This window comes from Pezoporus wallicus, unplaced genomic scaffold (assembly GCF_028554395.1).
Source record: "Pezoporus wallicus isolate ANWC-B61680 ecotype Strahan unplaced genomic scaffold, APGP_CSIRO_Pwel_v1 contig_8047, whole genome shotgun sequence".
NCBI lineage: Eukaryota > Metazoa > Chordata > Aves > Psittaciformes > Psittacidae > Pezoporus > Pezoporus wallicus.
The window spans coordinates 2830133-2843273 of record NW_026639548.1 but is presented as its reverse complement, the minus strand read 5'-3'; the positions used below and the strand labels follow the sequence as shown (position 1 = coordinate 2843273).

The window sequence follows — 13141 nt, the reverse complement described above, 5'->3', positions numbered from 1 at the left end:
AATAATTCCTAAAAATGTGCTGTTTGATCATATTCACTTTTTCCCCCTAAATAGAGCAGCACTTGCATCCTTCCAATTTTCTGAAAAAGATTGTGAGGTTTGCAACATACTTCTGTATCTAAACCAATTAAAATTGAAATGTCACATAAAAATGCAAAACTGAAACAATCTTTATAGTCAGAGAGGATGTATTTTCTACAGCTTATTGAGCACAAGACAAAACAAAGCTGAGTATGAAATTAAACACAGCGAGTGATGAAATTCATTCATTCTGTAACTATATTCTTGTCCTACTCACTTGTGTTTGATATGACAGTGCTCCTTAGGTGGGATTTCATGGATGCTGCCTAACCTTACTAATTTTCTATTTTGTTTTATTGCTAAAGAACTAGAGAACTGACTTTAACAAATAAAGAACTAGAGCACTGAGTTTATGGGAACATAACAGCAAATGGGAACCACAATTCTTACATTGGGCTTAAGATGCAACATGATCCTTCCAAGCAAATGCATAGTAACAGGTTTTTCTAGTTAGAGAAGTATATTTGCACAGTAAGTGGTAACAGAATAAAGGATAGTGGTTGGGGAGAAGACCATGCATGTTGAGTCTTCAGAGCACCTGGGGATATTGTCAGGTAGGGCTGCTTTAAGTTGATACAGCTGTGTTAAGAAACATCTCTGTCTCCTGTCTTTTGCCCGCAGAAGTGGCTGTATGGCTATGGAATGTACCTGGCTTGAAATAATTTTTTGCTACATCAAACTCAATCAGGATTTGTTCTCTTCTTCAATTTGGTGTGCAATGGCAAAATAGTTGTGCTGATAGGAGAGGATTTTGCGAAAGGGAATGAATGAGCAGCTAGGCAAGACTGGGACTGTTTTTTTTAGCACTGGTGTGCTTTCACTAGCTGAAATTGATTATGAAACTGAGTTGCTAGAGAAAGCTGGAAAGAGGGGCAGGGAACCACTGCTGTTTCTAGCTCCCACTTCACAAGCTGCTTATGAAAATACAAATATATGTTATTTTGCTCCCACAGCCACCAACAGCAAAAATGCACGCCATTATAGAACGAACTGCAAACTTTGTCTGCAAGCAGGGAGCACAGTTTGAGATTATGCTAAAAGCCAAGCAAGCACGCAACTCCCAGTTTGATTTCTTGCGATTTGATCACTACCTCAATCCCTACTACAAATTCATTCAGAAGGCTATGAAAGAGGGACGATACGCTGCTCCTTCTGAAAGTAAAGTGGACGAGAAGAAAAGTAAGTTGTTGTTTGTCAAATGGGTGTGAATCACTGAAACATTTACTGGTCTGTTTTGGTAAAATAGCCGTGTCTTTTTGGTGCGTTGCAGTGGCAATGCTGTTATCCTGCGGTTGAGATTGATGTCATGAGTCAACATCTTGCTTAAATTGATGGAGATCTTTAAAAGATTTGGTTTGGGAAACTTTCAGATCCAAGAGCTGCTGTGATCTTTGAGCTTTCAGAAAGACTTGTATAGCTCTACTCCAGTGGGAAGTTGGTCTGTGCATTTAGGTGTTAGTTTTAATGATAGCCAGCAGTATCATCTTGTATCTATGATTTGGTGAACAAGCAGATTTATGAAAATGGTAGTTTCTTAAGCATGCTTGTCCTGTACTGTTTTTCTTTCCCAATACAAATCCATAGCAAACGTACATAAAATTTGGACATTGCTTTTATTTAGACTCAAGAGTCAAATCTGAGGAAGAAGATGATGACGATGATGATGATGATGGAAATTACCTGCATCCAAGTCTCTTTGCATCTAAAAAATGCAGTAGGCTTGAAGAGCTCATGAAGGTACTTGATCCTACTGAAATTGCTTTCTACCTTGTAATACATCTAATTTACAGGCACAAAAATTCTAATATGCAGGTGCTAAGATCTTTAGTTACCAGCTTCTTTTCTTTTCCACCCCATTCCCTGACTATGTCTTTGTAATTTAGGTCTGTTTTGGTAAACTTTCAAGTTACCTTTTCTCTGGTGCCTAAATCATAATTTTTCCATTTGAAAGGAATTATATTTCTATTTTTGATGCCCTCTGGTATTGAGGGCATCACTTAAGGATTTATCCCCCAGAACCTGTACTGAAGCTGAAAAGATTAAGATATTTAATGCTTTCTGTATACAAGTGGAGAGAGAGTTTTTTCTTTTTAGGTTTTAGAAGATAAAATGTTGACATGAAGTCATAGTTTCAGGGAATTAATGTTTCAGCAGAATGTGCTACTCATTAAATGTAAATTTTGCTGGATGTTATTTTCTGAGTTTGATCAATGATGGAATAATGGGAATGACAGATGGTTGTACACATTTGAGGCTTTCAGAGGAATCACAGTGGTGTTGTCTGATGTTTAGACAGGTCAGGTTCTGTGTCTTATCCCAGCCTTGGCAATAAATGAGTAAGAGTAATACCCGATTTTATGTCCTGGATTTGTGTTCATGTTAAAGTATTTTTTTTGTGTTGTCATGTTTTCCACTAATTTTCAAAGAAGATGGTTCTGATGTGAGAGCTACAAAACCAGTAACTTCAGTATTTGGACAATATCATTGATGCCTGTTAATTTCAATGAGTTCACTTTCCAAATTGGGTTGATCCTCTCTTGTTTTAAGTACATACTTCAAATTTTAGTCTTTTTAACTGTTCTCAAATATTTATTTTTTAGCCTTTGAAGGTGGTAGACCCTGATCATCCACTTGCTGCACTGGTGCGCAAAGCGCAATCAGATAATAACTCCTCTACACCACAGTCAACAGATGGGGCAGCTGTACAGACATCACAAGCAGAATATTCTTCTGATTGTAAGTGCATTGTGATTAGGCAGATGGTGATGTGTCTTGGTGAATTTTATGTGGATACTGGTGGGAAGAAAGTACGTTAGCTTCATACTTGGTCGTTTGTAACTGGTATTCATTCTTTTTCAGTCTCCTCAGTCTTTGAAGGTTTGTTCTTCCACTGGGTGTCTCTCAATTGTTAGCTGCTTAAGAAACCAAATGGGGTGGAGAGGGGTGGGCGGGCAGAGGGCCAAGTCTCCAGTCTGTGAGTATGGTTAGCATAATGTATTTTGATAACTTCAAGCAATTTCTCTTAATGAAGCCTGACGAATGCCTTACTGTTGAATATGAAACTGTTCTATAAAGTAATTCATGAGATTCCCATAGAAAGAAGCTTACTATGTTAAGCAAGCTGCAGATGGTAAATGTACTTGGAACAGTTTTGCTGGAGTGCCTAACGCTGAGAAAAATCTGCAAAGATAAATTGAAGGATCTGACTGAAGTGTTAAACCCAGGTTTTAGTGTGCTATTTTGCTCTAAAGATGGAAATAGTTTTATGGTAAATAAATAAGTTTTATTATATAGTCACTTCCTAGGTTTTTTTTTCATTGTTTACCTTTTATTCTGTGCACTGGTGCACAGAAATATATATCTTGAAAATAAAACACTGGAACATGCAGATTTCAAAGTAAAAAATTGCTCTTTTAAATTTTATTTCTCATTACAATATCAAGAAGGGAGTACTAACTCTGAAGTTCTATAGCTACAGAGGGCAGTCTGTAGTAAAGGAGTAGGTATTCTATTTCTTTTCTTTCTTTTTTTTTTTTTTTTTAGAAGAAGAGTAACAAAAGCGATGATATAAGTGAGCAGTGTGGAAAGTTGTGTGCTCAATTGCTTTTTTCCATGCCTGGTAATAAAATACCAAGCTTTTCTCCTATTTCCAAATTGTTATGAAATCTCTAATCTTAGATTTGAACCAATTGAGATGAGTGTAAATACTATCCTGTCTATAATCTCTTTTAAGAATCAGCTTTGCTATGAAATTTTTAGCAACATTATTCTAACTTCTCTGGATGTGTCTGATTTCCATGGTCTTTGAAGCTGCTTAATGCAGACCTTGTATAATGCTCCTTCAAATTCTGTAAGTTCTGAAACTCAGCAAGGTGAAGTGAAACTGAATTGGGTTTAGGTGCCTCTAATTCTTTTCAGGTGTCAGAATTCTGGAAGTTCTTGATTCTTTAAATACAGAGATGAAACTTAAGCTTTCATGTATAGGACTTAACTGTTTGATACTATTGAAATACAAGAAAATTCATATTGTAGCCTTCACTACAGTGAGGTTTCATGGTACTATATATTTGTAGTTGATGAGTAGTGTTACTTCAAGTTAGTGGTGATGATGTAATTTGTGGTTTTTTTTAGTAAAGTTGTTGCAAGTAAGTATTACCATAATGATCTGAGTTGATTTTGATACACTATAGGTTCAGAAACCCAAATGATTACAAGTGTTGTCAGTCTGTAATACAGACAGAGGAATATCCATAGAAGTAATTTTTATTTAAAACTGAACCTTAAGAGAAACTTATTAAAACTGAAATGAGATTTCTGTGGACAAATTAAAAATTACTGGTTCTTTCAAGAAAAACTAAAATCAGAATAACTCTCTGCAGAATAATGCTCATCGGTTTTCTGGCTACTTTCATGTGAGCTTTGAATCTGAATGTATGTGATGCAGACCAGGACTTAATAATTTAGTAGCAGTTCAAGCCAAGTTTGCAGCTCCTTTCCCTGTCTTTAAAACCTAACAGATCTTTATTCTGTTCTACTTATGGATAACTTATTCTTTGAAGAAAGTAAATACTGCCACACAGGAATGTTTATGAAACTTTTAAGCGGATAATTCATTTTAATTTAATGCATTGATTAAACTTTGCCTCCAGAAATGTAAATTCTTACTGTAAATCCTTTGAAATATTTTACAAGAATGCTGTTTATATGACTTTCTGCAGAAAATCTTTAGATTTACAAGAACTGCCATTTAAAAGTGTTAAGTAAATTAAAGCATTATAAAATATTGTCCTGAAAGAAAGCAAGCCATAAGCCTTTACACTCAAGAAATAAATATTTAGACTTAGAGAAGCCTCTCATGTGGAAAACTTGCTCCAATTTGTTGTTCATTGTAGTACTGTTGAATTGCAAAACCTGTCTTTTTGAGATTTCAGTAAGTAGGTGCTTATCTGTCTACAATGATATAGTGGTTTAATATATATATATATATATACAGTGATACTAGTGGTTTAATTTCTCAATGTTTTGAATATATTCACATTTCTTAATGCATACATAGTTCTAACAGTTAAACTGCCAGAGGTGAATTAGGTTGGGAAGAATGATTGCATATAAGGTCAGGTTTTAATAGGCCTTCTCTGGTTCACTTCTTTATTCCTATCTTTCTGGCTTCCAGTTGACCTTTAGTATGTTCTGATTCTGTTCCTTAATCTACATATTTCTTATTCATCCTAATTGCTTTAATTATGTGGGTTTTATTTGTTTGGTTTGTTTTTTTTTACACAAGAAATTAGATACCATTTCTTAGGGTGTTGTGTGAAACTGGATTTATTTATTTTAATTGAGTTTTTTCTGATTAGAACATGATTCTTCAATGTGTCTTTTCACAGCAACTGTGGCAGCCATGTATTACAGTTACTATATGTTGCCTGATGGAACCTATTGCCTCGCACCTCCACCTCCAGGAATAGATGTTGCTACATACTACAGTGCACTGCCTGCAGGGGTGACTGTATCAAGCACCACAGGGGTAGCAACAGTACCTCCACCCCCTGGTACTACACCTCCACCTCCCCCAGACACAACTGATAGCAGCAGTGCGTTGACTTCTACCACAACATCTACAAGGTACCAGATACTGATTTGCTGCTTAGTTGGAGGGGTCTGTTTCCTGCACTTCAATATGAAGTATTTAGTAAGGGTTCTATTGCTGGTGACTCCTCAGTATCATTTGCCAATGTTCATCCAACTCTGATTATCTTCATTTTGGTCTTTGATGTTGTCCATGGTTATTGTCACTCACCTACTATGATGTTTTTGCATGATGGAAAATGAAGTTATTTTAACTGGATAATGAAATGGAGAGCAAACCTCTATGTAATTTTTTTGTTGTTATTGTTAAAGCAAGAGTCTGAAAGGTACGTTCCGTTTATAAAAGTGATGTACTCTTGATATTTTCAGCACAATCGCTCCAGTGGTTGCCATTATACCTCCACCTCCAGATATCCAACCTGTTATTGATAAGTTAGCTGAGTATGTTGCTAGGAATGGGATAAAATTCGAAACCAGTGTTCGTGCCAAGAATGATCTCAGGTAAGAGAAAACGTTATTTTAACTTCTGCCTTAAAAGTTGAGGGTTCAATTTTTAAATATACTACCAGGATATGAAGTAGTATTTTTCTTTTTTAGTTGAAATTCAGGGACCTCCTTAAAGGTAATGCCAAAGCATTATTGCTCAAATCCTCAAACAACCAACCTAACAAAAACGTCTCTAAAGAGCATGTTCTGAATGTGTATCCTCTGGAAGTGCAGGCTTAGTTACAGTGCTTCTAAACATTGTTTCACTTGCTAGAGAAGATCAGATGGCAAAGGGTGGTTGATATTTACAGTGTTCATGTGTGCTTTCATATACTTGGTTTTCTTTTAACAGATTTGAGTTCCTGCAACCATGGCACCAGTATAATGCTTATTATGAATTTAAAAAACAGTTCTTCCTTCAAAAAGAGAACAGTGACAACTGTCAGGTATGTGTGTTTGTATAAACATTATTAAAAATGCAATGTGAGACAAGGACTTGCTTCTCTGCTGTGTTACAGTGAGATGTTTTAAAAATGGAACACTGAATTATGGAGAAATAGTTCAGCAAAGTATGTGAATACTTTTTTTTTTACCTTTTTTTTCCTTTTTGGTTTTGTGTAGCATTTAAATAAGGATATGTAAGGTGGTGTGATATTTAGTTTTTGCTTTTTAGTATAAACCACTCAGTGTGGTTGTAATATAAAATGACAACCTGAAAATCTTCTGGCCTTCTAGATAAGGGAATATATGCTTTGTGGAGGTTTAGAGCTTTGTTAGATTGGGATTAGTGTTCTGTTGTCCGAAGAGTTATGTATAGCTTTTTAACAGCCATGCCTTCTCGCATGTCTCATGGTTCTTTGTAGAACGGGAACACAGTAGCTAGACTACTTTTCTTACATACTTTTTTTTCTGTGGGAGGTTTTGTTAAAGAGTCCTCACATGATTGACTGAAACAATACTGGAGCTTTAGAATCTCACATCAGTTTCCTACTCGTTTTGCTTCTTCTAGTCCGTGTTAGTAGAAGATGGTATCCAGACTTGGCATCCTTGTTTTCAACCGTTCTCATGTTAGCTAATCTCATTAGATTGTTCTCTTGCTGAAAATAAAATTGCAAATAGTATCAAAAATACATTATCTGATGTTAACTTTTCATGGGAAAGAGCTATTTTTTTTTTAGGCCCTATGTCATTTGTCACCTCAAGGCTTAGATTGGGGAGCCTTAAACTGAAGAAGGTAGGCCTGTGGGTAAACTCCTCAAAATTGCTTTGTGGAAAATGAAGAAATTCAATACTAGTTGCTGTTTGAAACGCTTGTGTCTAATATTTTGTTTTAATAGTGAAAAATGTTTGAAAACACTGTTTGTACAACCTACCGTAGTTGCAAAATTGTCCTGTACCACAGTGCTGTTATTCTAGAATTTTTTATTTGCAAACCAGTGAGTTGAATTTTCATAATACTTACATAATTAATAAGGACTTGTTAACATTTATTTTGGGGGAAAACTGTACTCTAACCGAAGTGTAATAATAAAGGATTCATTTTTAGTGTTTGAATGAATACAGCTAAGAAGCAAGCAGAAGCTGGCTTAAATCCCTTGAGGTTATATGTAGCAACGCCTATTTTCCTACTGCATGGTTTGGTAGATAATGGCATTCTCCTTAATTTTTTAGAATAATGATTTCAATATTATCTTTATGCTTTAGTATTGTACATACACACAACTAATGCAATTGATTGTTCTCCTTTTGGCCATTAAAGTTAATAAGAAATTGTAATATGGGCTTCAGTAAATACAGGATGAAGTCCTTGATTTCCTTGTGTTTTTCCCCTTCAAGGATTTTCAGAAATTAGTTCTGCTGGTCAGGGAATGGCTGCAGAGATTGTCTTCAGTACCTGGTATTTCAACATCAAGTATGCTTAACAGCAGCCAGTGGAAAGCAACCAGCTATTTAATGAGAGGCTCATTGAAATGTTGAATTACTTAATGTCACTCCTGACTCACCATGTAGATACGTTCTACGATATCTTTCTTAAAATTTTTATGCTGAGTTTAGAAGTAGGCTTGAATGATTCAGTCATGTAATAGTAGAACCAGCAATTCTTTATTTGCTTCAAAATCTCAGCACGTCTGTACTGTATCAATTTAGTGCCACAAAGACCATTGATAGGCACAATGTACTTGAGCAAAATGGTGAAAAAAATCTAACACGTTAACCTGGGTTGATCCCTGTAAAACCTGATTCTGTAAAAAAGTTATCATGCAATTGTACACTAGGGAAAAATTTCATAAGCTTTCATTCTGTCACTGTGAATTAACTTTAATGGATTTTTGTCCTGGACCCTGGAGATCAAGACCTAAAAGAATATACTTTGGAAAAGAAGTATATGCTTTTAGTGTCCAATTTTAAAACCACAGTTTCTAAAACAGCTGTTGGCAAAAGTGTACCAGCTGAGGAACATTTTCTTTGTTGTGAAATAACAGCACATTCTTACTGTAGGTCTGTAGTTCTTGCAGCCTGTGGATTTACATGAAGCAGCGCAGACTTTTGGTCATGAGTGCTTATTGATGTAAAATTAGATGTTATGTGATTAGCTGATAATGTGACTTCTGAAATGGCTGGCAAAATTGCAGGTCCACAGACACTGCATTAATTCTTCATGCACTCCCCAGTTAGTAAGCTTGCACATTTCTTTTGAAAAGGGAGTATCTTCATCTGAAGATGTTCCAGCAGATACCGCCAGTGATGCACCAAGTGAGGCTCAGTTTGCAGATGAGCATGCACCTGAAGATGCACCTGAGACAAGTGCTAAGGGAGTTCCAGGAACTAAAAAGGATGTTCTTCCTAAAACTGTCAGTGATGGTAAATTGGTGAAAGGTATGTTAATGTGATTTGTTATGCATGGGAATATTTGTTAGTATATACTTAAAAGAGAAAAGAAAGTGGGGGAGAGATGAGGGAAAGCAGGGAAAAGAATTTGTGCAGAAAATATTTTTACTGGAAGCCTCAAAAAAGGACTGAAGTAAGTAATTTGATTGCTTTCATATTTTTTTCTTATCATACTATCGGGTATTTATGGTCTAACAGAAGAAATTCTTTTATTTCAGTTTTGGGCAAAGTTGAAGGCTTTCATTAGTGACCCCAGTAGAATCTTATTTTTGTCATTTTAAACTTGACAGTTACAAGCTGTGCAAGAAGTTATTCTTTCTGAATAAAAGCAGTGTCTTATTTGAAACCGTACATATGGAGGAAGTACACTCGGGTTATTGCTCAAGTTGTTCAGTCTTCCTGTGTTGGACATTAGTCATGCTGGAAAAAAAAGACCCTTTTTTATGTCTAAATGGAATGTTTTTCTTTTACAGTCATAGCAGCAGAGGAACAAAATTGGAGAATCCCTTAAGAGCCAGTCAGGCAAAATCAGTTAACACGCTGTTGGTGTCCTGAGTTGGACAAGCAATTATTTATACCTGGGAACTGAGTCCTGGGCTACTGGGAAAAGATATCTTAAAATTTCTTCTTTTCAGTAAAAATTAGAAACTTAAATCTTTTAACTACAACTGAAAGCTGCTGGAAAAAAAAACATGAAACATAAAAAACAGTCTTGACCTGTGTTCCCATGGATGGGTACTGCCTTCCTGCCGCTTCAGTCGCTTTCTTAGTTGCAGATAAGTTTATCTGCTCCCTGTGGTCCTTTGGAATCTTTCTCTCTTCCTGCTTCTCTCTGCAATTTCTTTCTCTGCATGGGTTGCAAGCTCCAGGATCTTTGCTGTGGTTGTCTGGCTGTCTCTACTCTTCAGTTTCTTCTCTGGGCAGCTTGATTAGTGTCCACAGGGAAAGAACAATCTTCCCTATCTTCAAAGATGCCCTATTAAGAGACTGTAATGTACAACACAGAATGATACTCTTTCTTGTTGGGTTAACAAGTGGCAAATTGGAGCCCGTGCTTTAATGATAGTAATCTGCTCAAGTTTAGATGATGGAATGTAACCATTGAATCTTTTCCTGACAGTCCTATTCCTATAAACTTATTTTCCTCTAATATGGTACAAATCCCACATACTTGTAACCTAAATACTGTACTTGGCTGCAAGATAGGCATAACATTTGCACCAGATTTATTTTTTTTTCCTTCTGCTTCTGAGCCGTAAAATCTCATTTTAGGATTTGTTTTGTCATAATGGAAAAGTTGGAAAATCCCCATTATAATACCTCTTCTCTTGGAATTCTCGAGTTCTTGATTTCTGAGCCTATTTCCTTACCCCAGAATTACAGGATGCAAAGCTTAATATTTTATAAACCTTGGTGTGAAATTTACTGTATTTAAATTTCCTGATTGAAATCTTGTAGGATATACATGCAAAAGGCATCCTGAGGCAGATGAATATTGCAGCAGACCACATGATAGTAGGTTGCTTCTTTTTGAGATGTGTGAGAAATCCCATTCTTTATTCTGAGAAGTTGCATTTTGGATAAATGGTTTAGAGATTAATTCTGTGTTTTATATAATAGCTATATATTAGATATACTTAATGTATATTTTTTTAAGATCCATTAATACAGCATAGCTTGAAATGATCCACAATTTCCTTTTTATTGTGGTATTCCACGTTTTTTTACATGCATTAATTTTCTTTTGTGCTGGTGTGAATGTGTTGTGCTATCTTTTTGTGTTGGAGTAATAGGGGCTGCTTGAAAGGAATAGTTGGCTACCAGTCGTGCTACAGCAAGACTAGCTAAGACATTTTGGGAAAACTACCTAGCTTTTGCATTTATATCTCTTGTAATGAAATGTTGTTAACTCCCCAAAGTAATTAATTTTCATATAGATGGAAATAAGTCTTTAAATACTGTTCAGTGAGCCTGCCAAATGCTATTGTTGTACAAACTATTGGTTTAGTGTGAAGGACACATAAGGGACCATATCATACTGTAGTGTGTCAGGTAGCGTTTTCATCTTAAGCCTGGAAGAGTAGATTGTTCATTTGGGAAAAGTAGTAGTATTGAAACTAAAATTTATTTGGGACAGAATATGAAAATATCATGTTTCAGGAAATTTAATTCCTGAGATGGTTTAGAGCACTTTGCTTTTTTTTTCCTGCTGCTAGTGAAGTATTAGAAAAAGGCCGAGATAGATCTTTACAGGACAAAGGAAGTTCCCAGCGTTTCTTATAAGGAAAAAAAGAAATTAACAGATTGTGTTGTTCTTTTCCCCAAAATAATTAGCATCATGTAAGGATGATACAAGTCTCTTTTAAAGTCAAGAAATCCAACCTGCTTTCTGTTGTAGTCAGTGATGCATGAAATCTCACTTGTTCATTCACAGCATCATTTGCTCCAATAAGCTTTGCAATCAAGGCCAAAGAAAATGACCTTCTTCCTTTGGAGAAAAACCGTGTAAAATTAGATGATGACAGTGATGAGGAGGAAGAAGAGGGCAAGGAAGGCCAAGAGAATGCTAATAATGCTTCAAACCATACTCCAGCTGTTGCCACTCCTTGTACTGCTACTGAAGAAAGAAAACCTCAACTGACACAGGAGGAGTTGGAAGCTAAGCAAGGTATCCCATGTTACACTGACAACAAAAGGAAAGATCGAGTCTTTCAGGCAAACTACAAAACTGTCATGTGAATAAGTATGATATATTAAATATTCACTGTGTCATGTTAATAGAATCGGAAATCTTTTTCCATGGTTTTCTGCTTATTGTTAAGAACGAAAACTTCGCTGGTTGATCAGCTAAAATCAAACTTACAACACATTGAAACTGAGCACTTTGCCCTAATGCATGAACTTCCTGAATTTTTGTTTTTCCGTTACAATGTCCAAGTAAAACACTAAAGTTTTAGTTTTCAGATTGCATTAACATAACCTAGAAAAAGGCATGTCTATTTCTCATTTTCTTCAGAGAGGAATGAAACGCTTCAAGCTGTTTTTCAGTTACACAGCACTCTGTTATGAGACTAATATCACCCTGTTGATGTTTTGTTATACTTACAATGCAAGGCCATTAAGTCTTTGTATGGGTTTTTCCTGTTACTGTGTTTACATGTGTAAAAGCAGAAGGGTATGCTGTGTGAATTTGAATGAAACCATCTTTCAGAGAGATCAAATTTCCCTCATACCTTCCCAAGGCTGTTTCACAGCAAAGAGTGTTTAATAAAGTGGAGGTGCTGTCAGTGTTCACCTGCTTAAAAACTTAATACTTCTTATACAGTTATGTGTATACCACAGGAATTCAATTTTTCATTTCAAATTGGGGTTTGTGTTCCTAAGTAGTAGTTCCTTTGTAAACTTCAGTAACACAAAGTATACTATGGTGATACGTATATCTAAAGCAAATATGAAACACTTTGTGTGATAATAAGAATGAAGTGTAAAACGTACTTGGAAAAAGTGTGTTAGAAAAACTGCAGTTGAACAGCAAAACCAGTCGTCTTGTGCATGCACAGAAAACAGAAGTGGAAGATTCAAAGGATTAGACACGTTATCTGTTAGGTACACATTTAAATCAAATGGCTAATTTGCTCTAATCACACAATAGCTTTTGGTTGTAACAATGGTGAAACAGGTTCTGAAAAGTTTGGGAGCAGGCCTTTATGTAACCATTTTAAGATGTATATAAATAGGGCTGGAAAATGTAAGGTAAAGATCAGATCTGTGGAAAGAGCAAATAGAGAGTTTGCATCGCTTTAACAAGTACAAGGAAAAGGTTCTGAATTTAGAGTGCTCCTTTTTTACGTAGCTTTTGTAAATGCAAAAGGATGAGTATCCTGAATTTTTAGGGTTGGGCTTTCATGTCATTTTCCTTAAGCTTAAATAGTTTTACTTTACTTGTACTGCTTTTCAACAGGCATGTTGAATTAAGGTGCTTGGAATTTTGCAGTTTCAGGCTGGTAGATCCTTATGTCTTTGGCTGTATTACATTTGAAAATGGTTGGAGGGGGTGTTTTGTTGTGTTTAGTTCGAGGAAACTTAAGTTCCCCAA

General features: G+C 35.8%; 1 protein-coding gene across 5 annotated transcripts in view; it reads left to right on the top strand.

Annotated features, from left to right (window-relative positions):
• The window catches only part of SFSWAP (splicing factor SWAP), a 47389-nt gene that overhangs the window by 9116 nt on the left and 25132 nt on the right, over window positions 1-13141 (top strand). For all 5 annotated transcript variants that reach the window (XM_057415010.1, XM_057415009.1, XM_057415011.1 and 2 more), the window contains exons 5-12: window positions 1035-1260; window positions 1703-1818; window positions 2682-2817; window positions 5469-5706; window positions 6040-6171; window positions 6509-6602; window positions 8859-9033; window positions 11480-11713. In XM_057415010.1, coding sequence (XP_057270993.1) covers window positions 1035-1260; window positions 1703-1818; window positions 2682-2817; window positions 5469-5706; window positions 6040-6171; window positions 6509-6602; window positions 8859-9033; window positions 11480-11713 — 1351 coding nt within the window. The remainder of the gene's footprint in view (window positions 1-1034; window positions 1261-1702; window positions 1819-2681; window positions 2818-5468; window positions 5707-6039; window positions 6172-6508; window positions 6603-8858; window positions 9034-11479; window positions 11714-13141) is intronic.